The sequence below is a fragment of the Melospiza georgiana genome, chromosome 5 (assembly GCF_028018845.1).
Source record: "Melospiza georgiana isolate bMelGeo1 chromosome 5, bMelGeo1.pri, whole genome shotgun sequence".
Taxonomy (NCBI): Eukaryota; Metazoa; Chordata; class Aves; order Passeriformes; family Passerellidae; genus Melospiza; species Melospiza georgiana.
In genome coordinates, this window is record NC_080434.1 from 63,296,538 (window position 1) to 63,322,546 (window position 26,009).

The 26,009-nt window shown below is 41.2% G+C and overlaps 1 protein-coding gene across 1 annotated transcript; it reads left to right on the forward strand.

The window, feature by feature from the left end:
- The first annotated feature begins 7,883 nt into the window (after nt 1-7,883).
- Nucleotides 7,884-25,636, forward strand: SLC34A2 (solute carrier family 34 member 2). Its single transcript, XM_058024796.1, has 13 exons — nt 7,884-7,931; nt 13,638-13,752; nt 13,855-13,992; nt 14,467-14,595; nt 15,468-15,611; nt 16,282-16,393; nt 17,482-17,677; nt 18,391-18,486; nt 21,034-21,154; nt 21,876-22,043; nt 23,415-23,531; nt 23,620-23,744; nt 25,061-25,636. The coding sequence occupies exons 2-13, from the start codon at nt 13,647-13,649 to the stop codon at nt 25,634-25,636; spliced, it is 2,028 nt and encodes a 675-aa protein (XP_057880779.1). The 5' UTR covers nt 7,884-7,931; nt 13,638-13,646.
- Nucleotides 25,637-26,009: the final 373 nt, after the last annotated feature.

Below are 26,009 nucleotides of genomic sequence, written 5' to 3' on the forward strand. Positions count from 1 at the left end.
ACTGTGTTTCTGCCAACTGATAGAGATGCTTTGCAAGACTTAAAAGCAAGAGGTTAATTAGGTCATATTATGCCAGAAATTTCTAGCTTATCAATGAGCATATTATCTGGGACTAAGTTTGAAATGGTTTTAAAGAGCAGCCAAATTACATAGCCAGTGATTTATCAATTAATTTTTTAGAGAGATAAAATTATATTTTCCTGAGCAGAGGAATTGTTTATAATGCTTTTAAAAGCTAACATGATCCACTCTTTAAAAAAAGAAGGTCTTTGCTGTAGTATTTCCTCTTTGCACTTGAGCAACCAGCCAAAGCTGAGATCTGCTTCCTTTAGGAAAAATAGCTGATGATGTATTCAGATATCCTTGAAGTATTGCTCTGTATTTCCAAGAAATGTTCAAATTCCTGTTTCATTAATTCAGCTTAAGAATACAACAGAGAATATTTTGCATGTGTGACCATGCCATCACTGAGCCCAAAGGTTTGGATATTTATTTAATACCTTTGAGTTCTGCTTGGTGTACTCAGTAGGAAAAGCCTTTATAGATTCCAGGCCTTATAAAAGGATGGAGAGGGATTTTTCATAAGCAGAGAGTGACCGGACAAAGGGCAATGGTTTTAAATTGAAAGAGGGCAGGTCTGCATGAGATGTTCAGAAGAAATTCTTCCCCATGAGGGTGGTGAGGCCCTGGAACAGGTTGCCCAGAGAAGCTGTGGGTGCCTCATCCCTGGAGGTGTTCAAGGTCAGGTTGGATGGGGCTTTGAGAAACCTGGTCTAATGAAATGTGTCCCTACCCACAGCAGAGAGGTGGGAACCAGGCAGTCTCTTTAAGGTCCCTTCCAACCCAGGCCATTCTGTGATTCTATGATTTTTCATATAAAGAGACCCAATGCAATAAAAGGCCATCACTTTCTGTCCTTTAAGGGAAGCAAACAGCAAAATCCCTGCACAAGAGGAAATCCTTTCTGTCTTGGGTTCCTCTTCAGGTTCGCCTTGTGTCTATTACAGTCTTCCTTTGTAAAAGCAATTATTGGTCTTGTTACTCCCTTAATTACCCCTTATAAAGCTAAAAATATTTGTGTAAAAGGATGAACTGTAAACAATTAAAAAGCAGCCACTGCCTGCATTCCTTGGTCAATATAATGCCTTACACACACACATTTACACTTCTGAGTCAATAGGAACTGTAATTGTGTGTGAACAGGAGATTTAATCTTTCAAAAGTTTATAAGAAGCTATGTCTTCTTATTTTAGTGAAGTCACTGATTGCATGTATCTTGAAGATAGGCACCTGAAATCTATAGAAAGTCCTGGGGATAGTATTTAAGGAAAAAAACCTTGCATTTCTTCATGTATGACCTAAGGCTGAGACTTATATCCAATTTATACTGCAAGGAGTGTGGGAATGGTTCTTGCACCATGTACAATGTCATGCTTTCAAGAACAAAATCCTCTAAAAGAATCCACATTTTCAGTGGCTGACAGCAGGACTGGATTGAAACTGTTTTTGTGGCACAGGCATCACTGAGAGATGGTGCTGTGAAAGAAGGAGACAAATTTTCTGATGTTTGGCACACTCCTAATTGCGAGATCTCTCAACTATGCAGCAAGACTAGTTTGCCTAATGCAGTAAGAAAATTACTGCAGTGCTCACACAGGAGAGGGCTGTCCTCACACATGACTCGACTTGGATTCCTTTCCTGGTTATCCTGGCAGGAATGGAATGGAATGGAATGGAATGGAATGGAATGGAATGGAATAGAATAGAATAGAATAGAATAGAATAGAATAGAATAGAATAGAATAGAATAGAACTCAGTTGGAAGAGACCTACAATCATCATCTAGTCCAACTGCCTGACCAATTTGGGCTGACCAAAAGTTAAAGCATGTTGTTTATGGCATTGTCCACATGTCTCTTAAATGCTGACATGCCTGGGGCATTGACCACCTCTCTATGAAGTCTGATCTGGGGTTGACTTCCCTTTTGTTAAAGAAATGCCTCCTAATGTCTGGTGTAAACCTTTCCTGGTGCAGCTTTGAACCGTTCCCATGACTCCTATCCCTGGAGAAGGGAGGAGAAGGGATCATCCCTCTGTCTTTCTCTCTTTACTTCCCCTCCTCAGGAAGGCACAGAGAGCAATAAAGTCGCTCCTTAGCCTCCTTTTCTCCCACATGGACAAACCCAGAGCCCTCAGCAGCTGCTCTCAGGGCATTCCTTCCAGCCTTTCACCATCTTTGTTGCCTTTCTCCAGATACATTCAAAGGCCTTTTTATTAGATGATAATCACAGGTAATTCCTTATAAACTATACATTAAGGAAAGTTACTGTGTTTGATATTTATTGACTACCAGATGGTTTCATTTTGCTGTTAATTTTGCAGATCTAGTTTAATGACTTGTACAGAATTAGGGAGTTGGACAATTAGTTGTATGGCAACTATTTTAAAGAAAAGAGATTTATTCCCTCACTTTATGGCATCAGATCACCTTCAGGTGAGTCAGTCACCTAGAGCTGTCCAAAAGCTCTTTCATGAATAAAGGCTCAGAAATGAGATATTGCCAAGCATTTTGCAACAATAAGTACAGAACAGTGTCATTGATGAAATAGTTGATAATTTTTCACCTGGAGTTTGAGGTGTTCCATACTTTATTTGGAATACACATTTTTGTGCAGAATTAGTGCATATGGCCTTTGAATGAGTAGTGTGTTCTTGAGAGACTATTTATTTTGTAAAAACCCTCATTTTATGCCACCCTCAAATCTGCCTTTTTGGCAGAATTAATTTGGGGAGAAGCTAAGTAGGTGTGGGTGTGCCCTGCAGGCAGCAGGCAGAGGCTGCGCGGCGCAGGAGCAGGAGGAGCACGGGTGGGGATGGTGAGATGGAGCCTCTGTCTCTGCAGTCATGCTCAGCTGGCTGACAGTAATTACTCTGGCTTGTCCTGCTACCAGCAGCACCATGCCCAGTGTCAGCCAAGAGTTAACAAACCACTCTTGGAGGAGGAAAACAATGGATTTCTTAAAATTAAACGTATATTGAAACTGTCTGAATAATAAGGAAGCCAACATCGCTTACTTTCCCAAAGCACTTGAATCCGTAAGTTAAGGTTTGCCTAAGAGTGTGAATATTATTATTTATTAAAGAGCTCTCACATTTCCTTTCACTTCTCCTCCTCTTCCCCATCACTTTTTTGCTGGGAAGGTGCCACTTGAATTCATGTGTGACCAAAGTGGGAGGCAACCAGAGGCTGTGGAATATAAGATTGGTTCAGAGAGTGAACAGGAGTGGGGAATGAGGAGTGTGGTGTCAGGGTAAGGTTAGGGGAGAGACTATAAAAAGTGTAAGGAAAGGTTAGCAGGAGGGGAATAATATTGGGTTTCTTTTGTGATTAAAAATTTCTGATGCCAAAGCATCACCAGGTCTTTGTCTTGGAGATTATTTTTTAATGAATTATCTTAACCTTTAGTTAAACCTTTTAGTTATACACTCCAGACAAGAAGTGAAAGTTTAAAACAGCTATGGTAAGCAAAGTTTAAAAATTTATCTGGGATTTAGTAGTAAAAGCAAATTACATGATCCAGCTTTTTAGCATTCTTGCTGAAATCAAATGCAGGCCACTGGTGGTTCTATGTTTTCCTGCCCCATTTTAGCCTGTGCCTTGTTGCCTCTGGCCATGCCTCCCTGGCAGGGGTCAGAAGCTGTGGGAGCTGCCCCTGCTCTGAAGCCCTCACCCCAGAGCCTGGACTGCAGGCTCCAGATGAGCAGCCCCTTACATGGCACTAAATGTTGAGAACAGTGCATCTTGTAGCAAAACATCAGCTAAATAGGACGTTAAAATAAGATACTTCAGGAACAGTAAAAATAACTGTAATAAGCTACTTTAATGAAAACATAGCTATCGTGGAAAATGTCAACAAAATAACTCCCTTAACTCATGTCTGAGGATACATTTGTACTGACAGAAAAATTTGAGACATGGTGGTAATGACAATAAACTCATTCTATGCTGAAAGAACTGCTCAGTTGTTGTAAGACCAAAAGAGATTTTCTTTTTCCTTGCAAACACTTCTATCTGTCTGAAATTGTTTGCCATATAATTGCTTCATAAAAAATATTTCCCTGGTGTTTAAATGTTTATTTTCCTTTGTATGGTTGAAAGCCCTTCCTGTAGGTTTTCTCTTTGTGACTCCTTTGGTTCACATTTCATTTCCCCCTTCCATTCCTGGCATTGGTTCTGTTGAGTACTGTCTCTTTATGACTTTATTCATTACTCAGTTCTGGAAGTATGTTAACTGCTGTAACTCCATTAATTTTTTTTGCATATCATTCATGTTAAATTAAATACACAGTATTGTAATAGACAACCCTGTGATAGGATCCATTTTCTTTATACATGAAATTAAGGGTTTTCTTATGTCTGTCAAAGTAGACTTAGGAGTTATTCTTTACTATTTTCAACTATAGCAGAAATACTGGGAAAAAAAATTCCGAGTATGTATGGCAGTAATAGGCAGAAGAGTGCAGGGTAGCTAAAAGCCAATGATTTCCTTCAAAGACAAATTTACACTTCTCAATGGAAAATAAATTAATTAGTGAACAGCAGAGGTGTGCACTTACCCTCTGTTACAAAATCAAAGCATCCTATATAATGTCAGGGTCAAAGTCTGCTACAAGCATTGTTTCAAATAAATACCCAGTTGTACCACTATGGAAGTTCATACTCAAAAAACACATCTGACTGAGTGTTTCCATTAATAAGGTTCACTGCTAAAATGTTTATAGGAAGAATACTTTTCAGACAATACATAAAGCCAGGACTTAAATTTTTCCAGGTAACTACACAAAGAAGGAAAATGTTTTTCAGCTGAATGGGTGTAAGTCCTTAACCAAATAACTCTTCAGGCTACAATTCCTATTGAAATCAACACTGGCCTCTCTCTTTATGATCAGGGCTTTGTGTTTTATATATCTGGAAGAGGGATTTACACTCATGTTGTTCCCAAATATAGACAACTAGATTTGGTCAAGGTTTCTGAACAAGAGAAAATAGACACCTCTGTTTCCAAATGATGGAAACAATTCCTGTTCTCTTCAGTGAAGAGCCATATTGCTGTTTTCTAGATTCCCACCCTTTTGAATATACATTGTTTAGGTGTGGATTCTTTGGATTGTGGAATATTAAAAATTAAATTAAAATGTAAGAGAGAGAGAGATTTTTCTCCTGGTATTAGCTGAGAGCCATGCTCATGCTTGCTGTCTTTTGAAGCTGTGTCTATAAAAGAGCAAACCTCATCACATTATTATTACTGTCAGTGAATATGTATCTTGGACTGCACTGACACACCTTTGCAGGATAAATGGCCATTTCTTTCACTTCCTTGTAATTATTTTTTGTTTTAGTTGTGACTTATGTGCACTTGGTTTGCTAAACTAGGGCTTGGGTCTTACAGATAGGATGAGGTTGACACTTGCACAGCAGGTACCCCTTTTGTGGGGGAGATCTGTAAAGCAGCTTGTGGCACAGATGTTATGTGGACATGTTTCTTTTCTGTGTCATAACTTCTTGCAACATATAACAGTGACTGGACAGAGTTCACCACTCACAGAATTTGCACATGCTAGGAATTTTTTTCTTATTCTGTGTTTAAGACATTTTCTGTGTTTGCACTTCCTGCTAAATGCTAGATTTTCACAGGTATTATTCCAAATAGCTGCAGAGTCTTCCAACACTTTTGTTAGAGGAAACCAGGACCCTTGAAATTTGCTTGCTTTCTTTACTTTATTTAGTGTTTCCTATTCAATATATGTATATTTTTAATTAAGTCAGTAGTTTCAAAGTAAGCTCTGAAGTGGAAAGATAGAGCACTGCCTCACACTTCCCAAGCAGCAGCAGCAGCAGCAGAAGCAGCATCATTTGAGTGTGTGCCAACAAGCACTCTGAACTACCACTCTGACTGCCCTGGTGTTCCAGGAAGAACATCAGCTTCTCCTCTGATTTTGAATGAAGGGAAGGCTTCTGGAACAAATAACACCACCTTCATCCCTTGTGACAAACTTCTTATGAAGGCTCTTTCAGAGTGACTCTGCAGAAGATTCACCCTGGACTTCCAAAGACACACTGTAGATTGTCTGCCTTTGTGTAAATGACTATTTTTTCTTTCCTAAAGATTTTTTTTTTTTTAGTACAATAGGTCTGACATAGAATTTTTGTCTTTCTAAAATATTGACTTGGTCAGCACTTAGGATTGTGTTTAGCAAATGGAATTAGCGATGTTGGAATAAAACAGAGGACACCACCACATTCTGATTGACCCACAGGGTACTTGGGTACTTGAAATGTACACATTTCATAACTTCCCACTCAGAAGACCTGGGTTTCACAACCAGTGACTCAGAAGAAAATAAGCCATAACTCAAAGAAGTACAAGTATTCCCAATTAAAACATTCACCTGATTTCCTGCATGTTTGGCACGACTTAAAATGTACTTTTTAAGATGTAATGTTAAAGTACACTTTTGTTAAGAAAACTGAGCCTGTGAACCACCAAGGACAACATTGGGTCCTTTTTCCATTACTTCTTTCCCCTTTTGCACAGTTCTCCACTTCACACAGAAGAGAAATTGGTTTCCTTTTCATCCTTCCCACCACTGTGCAAGCTGCAAGTGAGGAGGGTGAGGCAGGGCTGGTGCTCCCATCCTTGGGCTGCACCACCAGCCCTGCCCAGCCCGGTGTAGGCAGTGGGGTCGGCACCAGCAGAGCCACCTGCAGCAGGGGAGGTGCTTGGTGGCTCTGCTGCCAGGATGTGATGCTGCGCTCGGGGCTGCAGAGCTCTCCTGGCCACAGCTTATTAAACATTTCTGACGCCGACGCAGCTGAAGGGGAAGTTGTGACTCACCGCTCCAAAGGCTGGGCATCTCCAGGGGACTGAAAGGTGCAAAAAGCAAGAGTTTTACTTTACTGAGTTACTAAGTCACTAAGCTGCTGGGAGATATGACTGCACACAAGCAGACAAGGCAGATCTGCTGCTTAGATGGCTAGTTTGCAGCATATTTTCTCAGCGTAAGTTGACTACAGAAACAGAAAAATATCAAAGATCATAAAGCTGCAGTGCCTGATGCAGTCCCTCCATGCAGCTCCCTGTGAAGATGATCAGCACCAGGACAGACAGCAATGCTGGTGGCTGCTTTGTCTAATCTGTAGTACCACACTCTTTTATTGAATAACCTATCTCTTTATCATCTATTTGTCTTCATCTCCAGTGTTCTGAACGCGATTATCGAAGGTGTCCTTACACCTTTAAATCTACTTTGGAAGTAGAGCCACAGCCAAAATGCTAATGAGCTAGCCTTAATTGTAAACATTGAGCACTGATAAGAATGAAACTCCATCCTCTGTTCTAAGGAGTTCTTACGTGTTTCCTACTTACACCGTTTTTATCTGATTCTCCTTCACTTCTGTTCTTAGGCAGATTAATAGGCACCTGAACAGACAAATAACAGTACTACATCTCCTTCACACTCTTTTGACAGACTTTTGAGACTGCAAAATATTTTTGGAAAATTATTATTGGAAAAAAGATTACTGAATGATCAGGCGGACAGCAATTTTTCAGGCTGGAACAATTAGTTCTCCAGCACTCACATGAGAACATTTGTAACTTGTACTTAAATGCTGATGGGACATTTTTTAGAATGTGATAAGTGTGAAATAACCCATAGTTTTATCAGTGGTGGTTGCTGCCCACTCCTGCAAAAAAAAGTTTTATTGTGATCATTAAGTTGCAGGTAGGCAGTGCCTCTGGACTGTAAAATAGGAATGTTAGTGTGCAGTGATGAAAGCAAACTTTGCTCAACACCTGTCTATATATATTGCAGGTTTCAGTGGCTGCCCAGTTGATCCCTTCACTCTATTGTCTCGGAATTAAGTCGTGGTAAGTAAAAGCAACTAAGACTGAGTTTTCTTTTCTTCTCTTTTGAACTTTTTTAGCTTGCAAATCTAAAGCTCTGCTTTTGCAGTTCAAGAAATAGCGAAAGGGAGGTAATGGGGGTACTGGAGTGGCATGTGAAATGTCATCCTCTTGTTAATATTTTTACCTTGTTTTCCTTTAACTGCATCTATGTTTTAAGGAAGTGATAAAAAAACATAGCTCTGAAAATAAACTGTGCTTTTTTCTGCAATTAGCTAGGTTTATTCTTATTAAATATGATAAAGAAATAAAATATTTTGTTAGCAGCTGCCAAAAAAAACCACCCCCCCCCCCAAAAAAAAGCCTATATCAAGAGAAGGTATTTGTTTAACTATTATTTGAAAAGAAGTGAGATTTTAAGTCATAGTGATCAGTGGTATTGGATAATGGAAAATGTCTAGGATATGATTAATGAAACATTGGAAGGAAATACGGTCAGTTCATGTGTTAGCATAGATCTTCTGTAAGGGCTGTGTGCCTCACCACGGCCGTGTCAGGCTGTTCTCGATGGAAACATTTTCTTATGCTAATTTGGTTTGATACACGGAGGTAAAAGGAATACATTAGACTCTGATGTAGTTTGCCCAACAAATGTGGCAGCAGGCAGAAATCAGCTGGTTTCTCAGTAACTTTTATTATCAGCTCTTCCATTAGATCAGTAAGTCTTTTTAACGTCTTTTTGTTTTCCTTTCTTTATTCTTTACTGTGTATTTTATCTATGGGATGGGGTAGATCTGTACTATTTCTTTGTTGGTAGAGTTATTAATTTTTTTGGCATTTTATTCTGAAAAAGTAATTGTTTTATTTAAATACCTACTAGGCATTTCAAGTAGCTCACTGGTATTTCCTGGCTCTGGCTCCTCGGGGGCAGTCTCCAGAGCTTTGCTTCATTGTGAATTCAAAAATTAATCTTTGGGATTTATTCTCTCCATGCACATACGTAGATATTAGTTGTCTTTTCTAGTTTGTTTTGTGTGTTTTTATAGTTTTGTTATGTGTTAGATTCAGGCTTGTGAGCAATGAGTCTTACAGATCCATGGGAATAAAACTGAGCACAGTGTTTTTGTAGCTTTTGCATATCTCTTTCTGCCTTTACTACTGCACGAGTTGAAAGTTTACATCCCGGCTAATCCTGCTGACTTATTCAAAGAAAAAGCCCCAAGGAAGCAGCTGGTGCCAGAGCAAAGACAAGACTTGCTCCTAGCAAGGCTGAATCATTGCTGGTGTTTATTTAAGTTGTTACTGCTTCTGTTGCACCTGGGGCTTTGTGGCTTCCATGGAACTGGTTCTGGGGCAAAACTATCAGCTGATGCAAAGCTACTGAAAGAATTTGTGCTGGCTCAGAAGCTTTCTTTTCCTGTCTCTACATAATGTGCTTCTATGCTGCAAGTGGTACATTTTGAGAGGAAAGAGACAATTATTTCTTCAAGAAAGTCTGGCATATAGCTTGGTATTTATTCCTGTGAAGTAGGTGTGATAAATATTCATATTTACTGTCATATATTTGGATACCAAGCTAATGGTATCCAAAGCTAATAAATCCCTTTTTAAGATAAAAACTTTAGTGCTGTGGTGAATGATAAGGAAGTGAGGTACTTTAGTAGAAAAGCTGAGACAGAAGGAGGGAGTGAGAGGGAGAGAGAATGGGGAAAGCCTGGCTGAACCCAAAATCTGATATGGAGCTGCTTAAGCAGCCTGTAGGTGCATGTATGGTCACGTTGGTGGTTGTAGTTATTATCAGTTAGTTTTGAAAATACTTCTCTTTCCTTCAGTACTTTTTATTTTATCTTATTTTGACTGGGTCTGTTCCCCAGGAGTGAGATTTCTTTAAGGCTTGCTGCTGCTCCATAGTTCTTGTGTGAGGCACAATGTGGCTCACCTTTGGGCGAGCTGTCATGGATGGAGAGGTACGAACAATGCTGGCTGGGCACACACAGGGGTAGCTCATTTAGCTGTGTTAATTCCAGCAAAACAAACAGATTGGCAGCTGTTTCTGATTTAGAACTGCAAAGCACAGAGAGTGCAGCTCTGCAACACAGGCAAAGCTGTTACAGCCCGTGAGTCACTGAGGAATGCAATATAGGGCAACTGCATGACACCTAGTGTTGCTCAGATAATTTCCCCAGAGACTTTAACTCTTTGAAATGCTGTAATGAGAGAGTATGGACATAAAAACCACAGGAGCCCACTTTGGCTCTGAGTTTTTCTCTCTCACATTTTCGGAATTTGAATGCCATTGATTTTTCCCATCTATCTCCCTCTTAGAAGGGAGAGGGTTCAGTTTCTTTTGAAGTTAGAAAGGATGTCACACATGGTTAGCATTTTCCAAAGGCAAGGAAAGATTATACTCACAACGAAAGAAGCACACACGATGGTGTGAGAGCATTTGCCACGAGGTTCACTGAAACGGGCTGGATTACACCTTGCCCAGGCATTGGTTTTCAGCCCTTTGCAATATGCATAGCACATTGTGACCTGCCACCTTCAGGAGGAAATCAGCTCCCGTTTCAGCACCGCTGCCCGCAGGTGGATATCCAAAGCACCAACGCGTGTCCTGACGTGAGCTCCGTGACTTCACCCTGGCTGCAGGCACCCTGCCTGCTGTCCTGCCAGCCAAGGCAGGAGCCAGATGCGTGGCACTGAGGCACCTGGGGCTGGGCAGAGCTCATCCCTGCAGTGCCTCATCCCTCAATTGTGGCTCTCCTGCCTTTGGACCTGGACCAGTGCGTCCAGCTGAGCACAGCAAGTTGTTGCAGTGTGCGTTGCCATTGGCCTTCTCTCCAACATGTTCCTTTGCATGTGTCTGTCTTTGGTGCTCACAGGTAAACCACTATTAGGGTTTTCATTGTCACTGGTGTCTTGCGTCAGCAGTGCTGGTCCTTTCTGCCACAGCTGACGTCAGCCTCTGCAAAGGCGCGTGAGAGCAGCCAGGGAGCGACGCGGTCGCTCGGCCACCCCGCTGCCCTGCTCCTCCACAGCACACTGACTGGCCTCTGAGTGTGTTCTCAAGGTGCTAATGTCTGTATCTGGGCCGAGAAAAAATTCTTTAAAGGCAAAACTGTAGAATGTAGATTATCTTTGCAGCACAGCGGTTAATTAACAGTAAGTAGCTGTGGCTAGGACTCCAGCAGAGAGTATCAAGTGTCTCTCCACTATCTTCTCAGCTATTCCTCTTAACAAGAGCTGGGATCTGGGAAAGCTGACAACTATGGGAGGACTTCAAGGGTATACATGGTTCTGCTAGCATCAGTCATTAATACCACTCACACAGCATGGACTGTTCTAGTAATGCCTCTGCAAACCCAAATGCTCAAGGCAAATGCTGTGAAGGTCTCCAGTATTCAATTCTACCTTCTCACATCAGAGGTTGGCTAGGGCTCATATGAATGACTTTATATACATACCTATAAAAACTTCCTCTACAGAGGTGATTAACTGTCATTCTATGATGTTTAATCACATAAAGCAAAAACAATAATAATACATGACGTACCTGTGGGCTCCTGAGCACCTCAGGAACATGGGAGATGCTTATTATGGAAAAATGCTCTGCCGAATTCTTGTTTGGAGAGACTTTATTTAGCAGACGTAGAGGCTGATTGTCTGCTGAAGTTTTCAAGCTCCAGTTTCTCCACTGAATGCATCAGCTCAGTTTCCATACAGTAATAATGCAGGCTGAGTCCTTCATTTCCATACTAAGCGTAACAGAAGAGCTGTAGTGCTGATGGCATCTCTGGGGATGGTGGTGTCCAGCATATTCTGTGTCTCCATGGCTGGAATAAGTTGCAACTTCACATCTGACTTTCCAATATATTTTCATGATTACATTTCACTTAAGAATCACTTGTGCAGAGCAGTTATTTTTTAATCGCTCTTTAAATGCTGAACATATATAAATGAAACTTGTTTAACAAGATGGAGGTGTTTTTGTCTGGGTGGGGCAGGAGGTTGTTTTGGCATGGATGGAAATGCGAGAATTTGCTCCGAGCAAATGGGAATCCTTGTTGAAACAAGCAAGAATGACTTTCTTTCATCTATTTGAAGATCTTTGTGTATCTTGGGAGCTGCTCTGGGTCTTACACCACAGATAAAGAATTCGAAACGTGTACTTTTTGCTAATGGAATTGCAGAATAACTTTTCCTGGTAATGTGGAAGAGGAGATACTCTTTTCTTTGTGGAGTGCCAGAAAACAATACCCACCTGTGTTACAGTAAGACACAAGTGATTTTGTCTGTGACTTTTCCTTCCCAGCTAAAGGGAGGAGGAGGAGGATGTGTGGCTTACTGATGTGGGCAGGCACAAAACATTTTCGCCATCAGCTACATAAAGGATTATGATTAAATGAATGACTAATTATACTCCCTGAGAGCGACTGCTGACTGCTGGTGAACCTTGTTTATGGGAGCATGAAACCAGCTCTGGCCTTTGGAGGCACAGGGGGCACAGGGGCTCTGTGTGTGAGGGGCATTGGAGGCAAATTTGCTGACCGGGGTTTCAGCCATGTGGGTGCCAGACGTGCTGCTCATGGGGCAGCTCTGACTGCAGCTCTGACTGACTTGTGGGGCAGAGGGGGTGGGAGAGACAGACCTGAAGGTGGGGCTTTCCTGGACAGGGTTCACTTCTCCCATCCTTTCCATGGAGTTTTTAGATGTGCTGGCTGATGTCTCCAGGTCTGTTAAGGCAATATTGTGGCCCATATTGGCTCCTATTTCCATAGTCACTTCCCCCTTTCATGTCTCTCTCTCTGGCTTCCAATACTAGTGAATTAAATAGGGAGGACTTTTCCAATCTTGGCTTCCTCCTGTGCCTGGACCAGGTCTGCCATGTGTGCTTGCACCCATGCTGGCAGGATCTGGACATGTGATGTCTCACTTTTTAAGTTATTATTCATTAATAATAGAGTGCATTCAAACGTGCCCAGAAAGGGATCAGGGAGGAAGAGGCTCAGAGAGAGAGCCTGTGTGACATGGGGACCTTGCTGCTTCCAGCTCAGCTCCATCTGCAGCATCAGCTGTGACTTACAGACAAATACAGACCTGCAAATGGCCCCTCGCTCTCTGTCCTCTTCTCTGGGCTCTTCTTCCACCTTGTCCAGGATTCTCCTCTTCGTGTTTCCCTGGCAATGAACCAGTAAAGGCAACAAGGCATTGTGTTATCATTCACAACCCAAACTAAGCAGTGTTTTAGGGAGGAATTTTTTTGCTAAAACATTTCTGTGTATTGAATTACAAGGTAAAGGTCTGTGTATTGAATTACCAGGAGGTTGCTTAAATCCGGAAGGTGGAAGAAAATAAAACAATTCTCTGACTTCTTGTTGAAAGGAGTTAAAATTAATTAAAGAGAAGAAATCCCTACCTTTTGAAAAGCAGAGGAATATTTGCTTTAATGACAGTTAAAAGTGTATGAAAATATAGATGTGAGATTAAAATATATATAATTTTTAATTGTGTACACAAATAAATAAACTGTGATTAAAAAAAATTGAGAAATCAATTTCCCAAGTAGAAGAATAACTCATAAAGTTTAGCAAAAATTTGTGTTCAAGGGAAAATTGCTTCTATTTAATTTTCATCTCCTGTGCTCTTTATCCTTATCATATTTCTCACATGCACTCTTATAAGGTGAATATTTTGACTGCACTTGCATTTCAATCAACACTGCTTTGTTAGTCACAGATCATGGCTCCCTGGCCGGAGGTAGAAAAGCCTGAAACCAACAATTATATTGGGGACTCTTCCAAACAAAACCAGAACATGGCTGGGAAAGAAGGAGAAAATCACAAAGGTAATGTGCTCACTCTGAGTTATAAAAAATAGATAGGATTTGGGGATCATTGGAGAAGATGGAAAGTAATTAAACAATTTTTTAAATGTTCTAATTCATCAGGCAACGTGGCTTCACTTGGAAATAAAGGGGAAATTCAACCTGCATTTTCCACAGTAGCTTTGATAGATGAGACAAGACCAGAAGAAGAAGACCCGTGGGCTCTGCCAGAACTGCAGGACACCGGGGTCAAGTGGTCAGGTAGCCACTTCTCTGTAAATAACTTACTTACTTTGTTTTCTCATCACCTGTCTCGTGTTCTTCAAGAGTTAATGGGTTTATAATATTCAGTCAGCTAAGAAAAATCCCAAAATCATGCTTCTTAGCCTCCTTAAAACATGAGAAGGTAAATGTAAAACAGTCCAGCACCAATACAGTTTTATATCCAGGCAGCTGTTGGTCTTTTTTTGCTCAGAAGGATGATTATAGAACCAAGGGTCAATGTCAGATTTCATAAGGCTTTTGTCACATACCAAAAAGATTTTTTTGTGGTAAAAGTAGGCAAACAAAATACCTGCTTCTGTAGTTAAAATGTGATTAAGAACATTCTTTTGGGTTTAATCACACACTGGAGCCATGTCACTGTCTTTGTCCCCACTGTCTCTGTTTGTGCACTAGAGTATTCCAGAGAAAAATTCAAATGATTCTTTCATACATAATGTATTTGTTTTGCAGATCTGGATACAAAAGGAAAAGTCATTCGTGTACTCTATGGGATAGGGAAGTTCATTATGCTCCTTTGCTTACTCTACATGTTTGTGTGTTCTCTGGATGTACTGAGCTCTGCTTTTCAACTGGTAGGAGGTATGAAAATATCTAAAATATCAAGAATAAATGAATAAGGCAGTAAATTTTGTCTGAGATGCTTAATTACAACTACCACTCTTCAAGAACATTCTTCATGTGTGATGAGACACAGATTGAGAAGGAAGCAGCTCTGATTAAACACTGACCTTCAGTTGTTTGAAAGGGTCTTTCTGTCTCATATTCCAAAGAGCTGATGTAGGGGTTATTGGCCCCAATTTCCCAGTAGCTTCCCATTACTTTAGTGACAGTTTAAAAAAATACATCTATACATAAATCTGTCCCATGTGAAAGACATTTCAACAAGGTGAAATACGAAAATTGTGCTCTTGACCAAAATATGTCACACTGAAATGTTCCCCAAATCCTTCAAAGATGAAAACTATTGAAATGTATTTTTTACATTTACTTTGAAGTGTTGAATTCAGGTGATGGACTCAGGAGTGGTTATCAGATAAATATGTGCACTTCTGTTGAAGTATTTTGCAAACACAGAAAGGTACAGGAACTGAATTAATCAGTATTATAAAAGCATTTCCCTTAATTCAGTATCCAAAAATACCAAGTAATTACATTTAAATCAATGGGTGGTCTTTTGTCCTACAGTCTTTCTGCTGATGGCTGTGGCATTATATGCTTCTCTGCAGAGTTCAGCAGGGCTTATAGTCACTGAAATGAGAGGATATAAAGTATCCTCTAAAATCTGAGAAGCTGAGAGTCCAGGACATGAATCTGGATCCCTGGGCTACACGGTACTTTTTGGGATAAAAAATATGATTATATATGTATCAATTAAATGGCTGAATGATCTTGAATTAAACACTGACTTTCCCTTGTACTTCCCTCACTCTGTGAATATGGGTTTTTTATAGGTAAAGCAGCAGGGGACATATTTAAAGATGATTCAGTGCTCTCAAATCCTGTTGCGGGACTGGTGATCGGAGTTCTGGTGACTGTGATGGTCCAGAGTTCCAGCACCTCCTCATCCATCATAGTCAGCATGGTGTCCTCCACATGTGAGTCTGCTCACAGAATCTTCCTAGAGATCACTCATAAACCTTGTCTCAGGTGCCAACATTCCCACCTGTGTTCCAATTGTAGAAGCTTTGGGTAAAAAGAATAGAGACTGTAGGAAAAGTTTTTCACAGCTGTTTCCCTGATATAAAATCAGATTTTAAAAAGGAATCATAATGGTATTATATTAGTAGTAGCAATAGTATTTGTAGTACTAGTAATAATAATAAAACCACAACTGCAAGGAAAATCGTTGGAAGCCTTGGCACTGAATGACTTAATTTTGGAATTATCTGCATCGTTTGTCACGTTAGGCAGTTACTGAACTGCATTTTTTTCTGTGACATCTTTTCAAAATTCTGCAGTAAGTAGGAAAATGCCTGGGAAAGAAGAGACCTTATTTTTATCTGTCCCTCTAACATGTGATGAAAATGGATAACCATGGGCCATAGTGTCAGTAGGGATTATGGGACTATGGGAGTGCCATGTTCCCAGGGGGCTTGATCAAAGCAAACCTGTTTGGATTGAAGCAGATCATTACACTGACATCAAGGGAAGTCAGGGTTTCACTGATAGCAATAGAAATTTTCATTGAAGCATAGAGCTTGCTGATAATATGATTTTTTTTGATTTTTTTTTTTTTCATCCATTGTTTCCTTTTCTGTTTGCCAGTGCTGACTGTTAGAGCAGCTATTCCTATCATCATGGGAGCAAACATTGGCACCTCAGTTACAAACACAATTGTGGCACTTATGCAAGCTGGGGACAGGAATGAATTTAGAAGGTATTGTACTTAAACTTTGGATCTGGAAAATTGTTTCTTTCATTTTTTTAGGTCTTCTTCTATATTCCCTGTCACTACTACAGCCACTCAACCTTTCTAGATAGGAAAGTCACAAGCATGGCCATGGCAAAGGTATAAAGCTGCCTACATGTATGGCCTTATATGCTTGGAAAAAAACTATATCATGTTCCTTTAAAAATTTGTGGGTTTGTAAGAATTCACCATTCTTAATGATCTTACACAGGAATAAATTTCAAGTGCTCTCACTATACCACCCACCTTTTATTATGTGCCAGCTATGGCAGGGCTGTACACGAAGTTAGTATTACATAATTTTGGTCTGGTTTCCTTAAAAGAGATTTCAGTGTTGAAGTCTGCAGAAAGCCAGAGCTGGTAACTGTAAAGAAATGAGATGTTCTGGCTGTCTGATGTATACAGTGACATCTTTTAGACTGACACTTGACATTGCCACTGAGAGAGCTCACGGGGCACTTGGAGGCTCACTGGAGTTGGGCAGTACACTTGGGAGTGATAGGAGACTGTGGTACCTTGTCATTTCTGCACTGGGCACATTGAAATACTCTTGGCCAAAGCCTCTGAGGAATGAGCTGTGGCTCCTCAGGCTTTGGAGGAGAAGATTGAAGGGACCTGTACAGCAACAGTCTGCAGAAACATGTGGGAGAGCTGCAGAGCCCTCTTGCCCCAGGAGTCAGGGAGAACTGGTCCTGGAGGCAATGACTGGCTGAGGATTAAAAATGTACTAAAAACAGGTGAGAGGCAAAACAAACACAGGCTGTACAGCCACTTCTTTCTTCAAAAAAGTACTCTTGGCAGCCTCATGCTATGGATCACTTCTGTCTTTTCTAGTTTTTCTTGTTTTACTCACCTGTCTGGCTCTTTAATTGGCCAACAGTGTGGAGACAATCTAGCACTCCATAACAAAGTAGCTATTGCATTTGACCCCAGAAATTAAATTATTCCCATCTTGAAATGCCCTTCATCTCTACTTTTATGATTTCATATCTAATTGATGTTATACACATTTTGTTTAATTAAAAGCAGCTCTGTTTTTTGATTTCTTCTTGCAGGGCCTTTGCTGGGGCAACAATCCATGATTTCTTTAACTGGCTGGCTGTGTTTGCACTGTTACCTGTTGAAGTCATTACTGGCTATCTCTTCCATCTCACCAATGTTATAGTTGAGTCCTTTCAACTTGAAAGTGGTGAGGATGCTCCAGAGCTACTAAAAGTTATCACAGACCCCTTTACAAAGCTCATCATTGAGGTAAGCTCTTTCTCACTTCAAGGAAGCTGCCTACCTGATTCAGTCAAATCAAAATGCTCTGAATATGAGAAGGCTTCCACTCCCATCTCTGTGTTCTTGGGGGTAAAGTTCATTAACAGATGGATTCTTCTCTTAATTCGCATCTCATAAAGCCCCAGTTCTATGTTTCCAGTTTCTCTTTCCCCCACATTTCACAGCACCAATGGCAGACAGGGAGGAGGGCTGGGAAGGCCGGTGAGGACAAATTCAGCCATGTGGGATGGATGGGAAGGCAGCCTCTTGCCTGGGCATCTGCAGGTAGCACTAGCTGAGACACAGCCAGAGGATCAGCATGGGACCTGATGAGGACACTGAAATTATGGGACATAATCGTGTGCATCGGGAGGCCAGGGGGATGCACACAGCTTCTGAAATGACAGTAAATACAGTCAGGCAGTTGTGTCAGAGCAGCTGATTAAACAGAAAGGATGAGATGAGGGAGTGGATGATGTGGGGAGAATGAGACAAAGCATTTGTTCATGCACAGTTGTACCTTTTTTTCTGGGAGTAACCCCCCTCCTACCTGTTGGGCAGGAGTTCCAGCATTGGAGTCATGCAGATTTTATATGGTTGAGCTTCCAAGGGGGGTTTATTTGAGTAGAGCTGAAAAGAAGTATGTGATACAAACTGAAAATAAAGCATTTTTTAAAATTCTTTTTATTCTTCCTTTTAAGCTTGATAAATCAGTAATAAATGCAATTGCCATGAACGATGAATCAGCAAAAAACAAAAGCCTGGTAAAGATCTGGTGTGTGACTGAAACCAATGTGGTGAGTATCATGTTAAATTAATTGTCAGGTACCTCAGGAAATATATTACTGATCTGTAGCTGATGCTCCTTATCACAGGATTGTGAAATAAGATTTTTAAATGAGGGTGGGGTTTTTATCAGCAGAAAAAGAATGAAAAAAATTTAATGCAGTTTCTGCTCCACTTAAACCAAGCTTGGTCACCAGTGGTGACCTTGACCTGGCTGCTTTCAGTACTGTGCAGGCCCTCGCCTATCAGAGCTGGTGGATTGGTGCCAAGACTTTTACTCCTCTCAAACCCAAATGCCTTTAAACCCTGATAGTCTTCCAACTCCCTGAAAGTGGAAAAAGTCTGCGCCACAGGCCAGAGGAAAGATCGTTTCAACCCCCGTTTATCTGCTGATCTAATCAGCTCCAGTCTGACGTGTGTTGGGGTGATCTGGTGGCAGCTGGCTGTTTGCAGCCCTCTTGGAAAAGTGCCCTTGGAGAAAGGCTCCGTGGGGCTGTGTGCTGCTCCTCCCCACCCAAGCAGCCCTGCAGCTCGGGGGAATCTCTTGCCCACACCAACACCAATGAGTGTTTTGGCAAACTACGGAGCTGAGTGTTTGGTTTGCATCGTTCAGCTAACCAGCAATTACAGCATTAAATATCCTTTGATTCTCTAATTAGACTATTCTACCTGCTGGCACGTATAGAAACACAATTCCTGAAGTCCTGAGGCAGAAGATACTTAAGGAGTCCTTAAGTGTTTCAACCTCCCGGCCCCGAGCCCTGCACAGGGCAAGAAACTGCTCGGAAAGTGCAGGGAAATGTTCATTTCTAGACACACTGTTTTCTGTGTTGCCTGCATTTTGGCTGTGTACCTACTGTTCAAGCTTACAGTCAAATTACAAAACATGTGAAACCCCCAAAATTTTGATTTGACCTTGGTGGGGAAAAAGGAAAATAATTTAAATCATTGCATTCCTGTGAACTTGTTCATAGGGGTCCAAGGATGAGGGAAGAGATGAGGATCTGACTGCATGTTTCAGAAGGCTTGATTTATTGTTTTATGATATAACTTATATTAAAACGATACTAAAAGAATAGAAGAAAGGATTTCATCAGAAGGCTAGCTAGGAATAGAAAAAAAAGGAATGAATAACAAAGGCTTGTGGCTCGGACAGAGTCTGAGCCAGCTGACTGTGATTGGCCATTAATTAGAAACAACCACATGAGACCAATCACAGATCCAGCAGATAATTGTTGTTTACATTTTGTTCCTGAGGCCTCTCAGCTTCTCAGGAGGAAAAATCCTAAGGAAAGGATTTTTCAGAAAATATCATGGCTACACATTCCTTCTAATTTCTAGCTTTAGAAATTAGAAGGAATGTGTAGCCATGATAGAAATTAATTTTTGCTAGAAATTAAACTAATTTCTAGCAAAAATTATTAAACAGACTCATGGCCAGGATAAATACATGCAGACCCCTTATGCTTAAAGCAAAACAAACATTTTGATCTAGTGAAGCTGCTTTGAAACGAAGATGTTTGAAAAAACTTCAAGAAGGTCAGAAACAAGACTGTGTTGAGTTTGTAAAGGTTTACCAGGTATGGGGTGCCTGGAGCCCAGGTGCTCCCTGGAGTTGGATCCACTCCCTGTTTTGCCCACCTGCATCATCTGGAGAGAGGTACAAATGCAGGTGTTTGTAGGCAGTGCCCAGCAAAGAAATATGATTTCTCTTTCCCCATTTCTGCAAAAGAAAATCACTCAGGCACTTTGGAAAGATGCCTCGTGCTCAGGAGCATGGTTCAGAGTCCATTTGGCTGTCAGCTGCTCTTGTGTGGAAGTACAGCTCAGTCAGCAAGCTCTTCCTTAGTCTGCATAATGCCTTGTGGACCTGGTGTCAGAATGCAGCATGTCTGGCCTAGGAGGGCTTATAAGGAAGCCTTTATTGTGGTGTACACAGAAATTCAGTAATTTAGTAATGCTAATCATAGTGCTTGTAGTGAGCTCTTAGACAGGCCTTGAACATGAAAATTAAAGTAGGAGCAGCACTTCTGTTTCTACTGACATGGAAACTGAGGCACAGAAAATCAGCTGGAGCACTTTGTGCTCATCCAGCAAGAGAGGCTGCACTCGTGCTGTAGCATTCTGACTCAGAGTGCTGTGGTACTCATCAGACCATGAGCTGCATGGAGATGTCAGGAAAGAGGTCTTTCTTTCATCAAGAAAGCTGTGGCAGTGGCTGGAAAAGGAATGCCACTGGCCCACAGCTGCAGCCAAACATGAACCTCACTTGACAAAAACTGTCATCAGCAGTTAAGTTCCTTAGCTATTACTGGATTGGTGCTATGGTTATTACAATGTAGATTTTGGGGCTATTTTAATCTTTAGATGTTGTACTGATTGACTTCAGTAACAGCATAATATTTTTTTAAGAATGCAAAATGTTGCCATGCATTAATATGATGCCAGCTTACAATTCTGACATTTTAGCTGATGAATCTTGGTTGTAGTAATATTTGAGAATTCTACACGAGCTTTTGGTAGATGATTGAACTCTCTGCTTTTTCTGGCAATCACAGACACTGCAGAATGTCACAATTCCACCTTCCGAAAACTGCACATCTCCTGAGTTTTGCTGGAGTGAAGGAAATACGACATGGACCCTCAAGAATATAACTGAAACAGACTACATCGCTAAATGTAAGTAGTAGAACTACTCCTGTGCAATATATTTACAGAAGTATATGGATTTCTAATGGTGCTGACAGCTCCCTTCTGAGGTGTATCCAGGAGCCCTGGCCAGCGCAGGGACACGTGGCAGTGCTGCAGGTGCTGCCTGAGGAGCCTGTGCTCTGCTGTGGCTCACAGCTGGAGTTACAGCAGCAGCACCACGGTATCTGGCTGCAGGTGGATCTCTTTCCATGCTGCCTGATACCAGCAATTGAGGTTTCAGTATCATGTCACCCTCGACGTTCAGATGGCTCGGAGCTTTGGTTACTTTGCTGTCATGGTTGCTGGGATATCCCATCCCTATGCATGCCCTGCAGGGCTTTGAACAGCCCTGCTCAGGCATGCAGCCACCTCTGGGAAAAGCTGACCCACCGTGCAGCTTGGAGCACCCCGGCATTTTCTCCTGCCTTGGGGCTCCTCTCCCTTGCTCATGGTCACCAGGTTCCTGCCTGCCCATAGGACTGCCCACTGTGCATTCTGTAAGCACGTCTGTAGCAGCACCTCTCCTGCCTCACTCAGACATGGCTTCTGGGGAGGAGGGAAGGTGGCATTTTCCCTCTTTGCATCAACCCCTCCAGTTGTGTTTGCTTTGGTCCAATTTTCTTAGGGGAGCGAACGAAAACCAGAGCTGGGCTTAGGATCACAGGTGAAAATGTGGGTAGGCTAATTCATTTTACTTTTTTTTTTTCAGGCCAACACATCTTTGTAAACTCAGACCTGCCTGATCTTGGTATCGGGCTCATCCTTCTGGCTTTGTCCCTGCTTGTTCTCTGCTCCTGTTTGATAGCCATCGTTAAGCTATTAAACTCTGTGCTTAAAGGACAAGTGGCCAGTGTTATCAAGAAGACAATCAACACTGGTAACTGTCTGCTTTTCCTGAGGATTGCTTTTAGGAATGACAAGGACACTGAGCATGTTTATTGATGTCTCTTGTTCTCTGAAAGACATTATAGAACATTTTAAAGAAAATACTATTGAATGAAAATCATGCACACTGCCCAACATTTTTTCTTCCAAATATTTTTTTCTTTAATTTAAAAATCGATTAGTGAGCAGCTTGATTGAGAAATGCAGCAGATTAACAGCATTAGAGACCAAAGTCCAGGCTCTGTTTCTAGATGTATAATCATTAGCTGTTAGAAATGTAGATCTCCCATCCTCAAAAGATAGCACCGAAGTGCTGAGATTGTGATTGCCTGCTCTGGCACAGGGCCTACATATTCCTTCTAAAGTAAGTTGAAAAAAGTAATTAATGATCTTATTCTGTGCTGCTGCCTAGCCTCTCTTCAGCAGGATAAGGCAGCCTTGAATGGTGGTGTTTTTCTGTCTTTCCCTATGTTGTCCAGCTGATTTTTTCAGCCTGGATCCATTGAATTCAAATGTTATGAGGTTTTTTTTCACCAGGCTGCTTTTCCTTCATACTCTCTTTAATGGAGAGATTAGGAGCTGTAGCAGAGAAAAGCAGTCCTGGCACAGATCCCACACTGTGGTTGAAGTGAGGGTGCACAGAAATAGAGAAGGCAACAAAGTGGTCCCCAAGCTGTCTTCTCCTGGGCAAAGAACACTGCCCAAATTAAAAACGAGGGCTAGAAAGGAAACAGCTGACAGCCTCTGTTTATTTAATCTGGGATCTGCTCTGTGTTCCTCTGTGTCTTCCCAGCTGATTAAGTCCTCACTTCTCAGCTCTCTCCATAAATCTGCAGACTACAGGGGACATTTGTGCCTAGTTTCTCTAATCAGTGTAATTAGCTGTTCCCTGCAAGAGTTAACAAGTGCACTTTTAGGAGATAATCCACTTGGAACTAGTTAGAGCAAGCAACTTGGTTCTCTCAGAGTGGTGTTCAGAGCTTTCTGAAGATCTGATCCATGCAGTGGGTGCCTGGTTCCTGAAACCAAGGCTTTTAAAGCACCCAGAAGGTTTTGTGTTGACCTCTGAGGAAACACTTCTGGTACCTAATTGTATCACAACACGCATGCTATCCTGGGTCAGGACAAATGTCTACCTAGTCTGGAATCCATCTCAAAGTGTATCCAGTGGTGCAAGGCTGTAGAAGGCACACAGCAAACAGGATAAATCAAAGTAGTAGAACTGGCCCCCAAATCATCATTTGAGACCCAATATGCAAACAATATATTTACATTTTAAGTGCTTAACAGTCTTCCCTGCTGTGTTATTGTTACATGGATCACTCTGTTATGCTAACAGCAGTGTTCTCCCTCTATTTTTTAGATTTTCCATTTCCTTTTACTTGGCTGGCTGGATACCTGGCTATGCTCGCAGGGGCTGGTATGACCTTCGTTGTCCAAAGCAGTTCTGTTTTCACATCTGCCATTACACCCCTTGTTGGTAAGTTGTAAATACTGTGCTCTTTATCCCCATGTTTCATCTTCTCCATCATCCTGAAGCCAACCCAGCCGTGTTTCTTTTCTCGTAGGCATTGGCGTTATCAGCATTGAGCGCTCTTACCCGCTCACCTTGGGAGCCAACATTGGCACAACCACAACAGCTATACTTGCAGCCCTGGCAAGTCCTGGGAGTACATTAAAATATTCATTACAGGTCAGTATAAAGCGATGCTTTCTTGACTTCATTTAGAAGTTGCAAGTTTTCTGAAGAAAAACCTGCCAAAAGGGGCCGTGATGCAAATGTGCTGTTCAAGTTATTCCTGATTTTGTCTGTGCTATTAATAACAATGCATTCTGTTCAACTGCTAGAGCAAAAAGGTTGCATTAAAAATTCCCAGAATGTCAATATGTAGCTAATCTTGCTTTTATAAATTCTCTTGATCTGCATGAATTGATTCAGAACTGGGACAGGGGAGGCCACTTGGCCCCTGAGCGTGGGGTCTTTTCTGCTTGGAGTTCAGTGCCCACATACTGAGAACCCTCTGAGGGTTATTGATTTCTGTAAGCTCTCTTCTGAGGATCCTAAGTCAGTTCATGAATTGTACAGGGACTCCTGTAAAGTAAGTGAAGGTTGCACAATCCTTAAGCTGGCAAGCTCTCTATCTACCCGATGTTGCAGTAAACATCATGGCATCTATTTTTCTCCTTGTAAACTTACTTTGACTGGGTTTTATTGGATTCCTTTTTGTCTCAAACTATTTTAAAAGTAGGAAGCCTGGCTTTGACCTCCCATTTTCCACCCAGTAAAGAACCTGGCCCCAGATAACATTTGAATGAATGCTTTACAATTAAGAGTGAAAAGATAATGACGTTTCCTTGGTGAATAGGATGAATGTCTTTACTAGCTAAAATAAATCAAGAAAATTACAGAAGTCATTTTATTGTCCTCAGGCAACAGATGTAATCATGAGAAGATGCTATCTTGATAAAGCTCAGATTTCATGATAACATACTGGTTTTATAATGCCCTTTATAAATAAACACCTGTACTTTCATATTTATTTTAGTCTGATAACAGTTACAAAATTAAAATAGGATAAGGTAAGCAGGGAATGTACTGTTTTGTTCAATATATGCTTATTCTGTCTGACTCCTGTAAGCTTTAGCAAGTCTGTGCCTTTTAATGTTAATTGTTGTTTAAAAAAATTTTTGAAGTATGTGAATCAAAGGATTGTAAAGACCCAAAGACAAAGTCCCCTTCCAGGAATCTCCTCAGTGCCCTATAAACTTATGGTTAATTTTTTCTAAAATGCAAGTTTGTACCATTAAAAATTTCTCTGTAGCCAGTGTGCAATATCAAATTTACGTTTCTCATGTTTTCATTGAAAATTTCTGGATGGAGAACCCAATGGTTCTCACACATTATTGACAACAGTACTGTTTCCTAAGAGCTGGAAGTAATTATGATGTGGATAGGAGTATTTAATGGTGTTTTAGCTAATGAACTTCTCAAATGTTTTTTGCTTTCAGATTGCCTTGTGCCACTTTTTCTTCAATGTCTCTGGGATTATTCTGTTTTATCCGATACCTTATACCCGCCTGCCAATCCGCATGAGCAAGACCTTGGGAAATATAACAGCCCAGTACAGATGGTTTGCTATATTTTATCTTCTCCTCTGTTTCTTTCTGTTGCCTTTGTTTGTATTTGCTCTGTCACTGGCAGGCTGGGGAGTCCTTTTGGGTGTTTGCCTTCCCCTGTTTCTTCTATTTATTGCTGTGGTTGTAATTAATGTTATGCAGAAAAGGAAGCCACATTCACTGCCTGAGAAGCTCCAAAACTGGGATTTCCTACCTGTGTGGATGCACTCCCTAGAGCCCTGGGACAATATACTTATGGCTTCCCTTGCTTTTTGTGGGAAACACTGCTGTGGCTTCTGCAAGTGTTGCAAAGTCAATGCTGAACAGGAGGGTGCCAAAGACAACCAGCTAAAAACTATGGAAGTTTATGAAAACACCATGGCAATGGCTGATGATGAAAGAGGTGGAAGAAGGGCACCAGCAGTAGCTTGTGTTGACAAAACAGGCACAAACAACACAGCATTATAGTATTGGATCCATGCATATTAGCAGAGATACAGCACAGGACAGCCAGGCTCATCAAAACCACCTTGGACCTTGCACTGAGGACAGAGTGAACATTTTGTTAGGTTTCTGAAGCCAGTGATACATCACTCATCAAGGAAGGGTGTGAAAACAAGCTTGACAGAGTCCCTAGAATATCTCTGCTCAGTTCCAAAGCTAATGACAGATTTGCTTACAGAGGATCTTCTATGTGGTACCTTCCTCCAATGTTATCGGTAGCAAACAAAAGAAATCCTGATGTAGTCCCATGAAGAGAGGGATGAAAGAAGTGGCAATCAATTAAAACTTAAAAAACCCAATAAATAATGCACTTGTAGAACAGCCTTTCTGACCTACT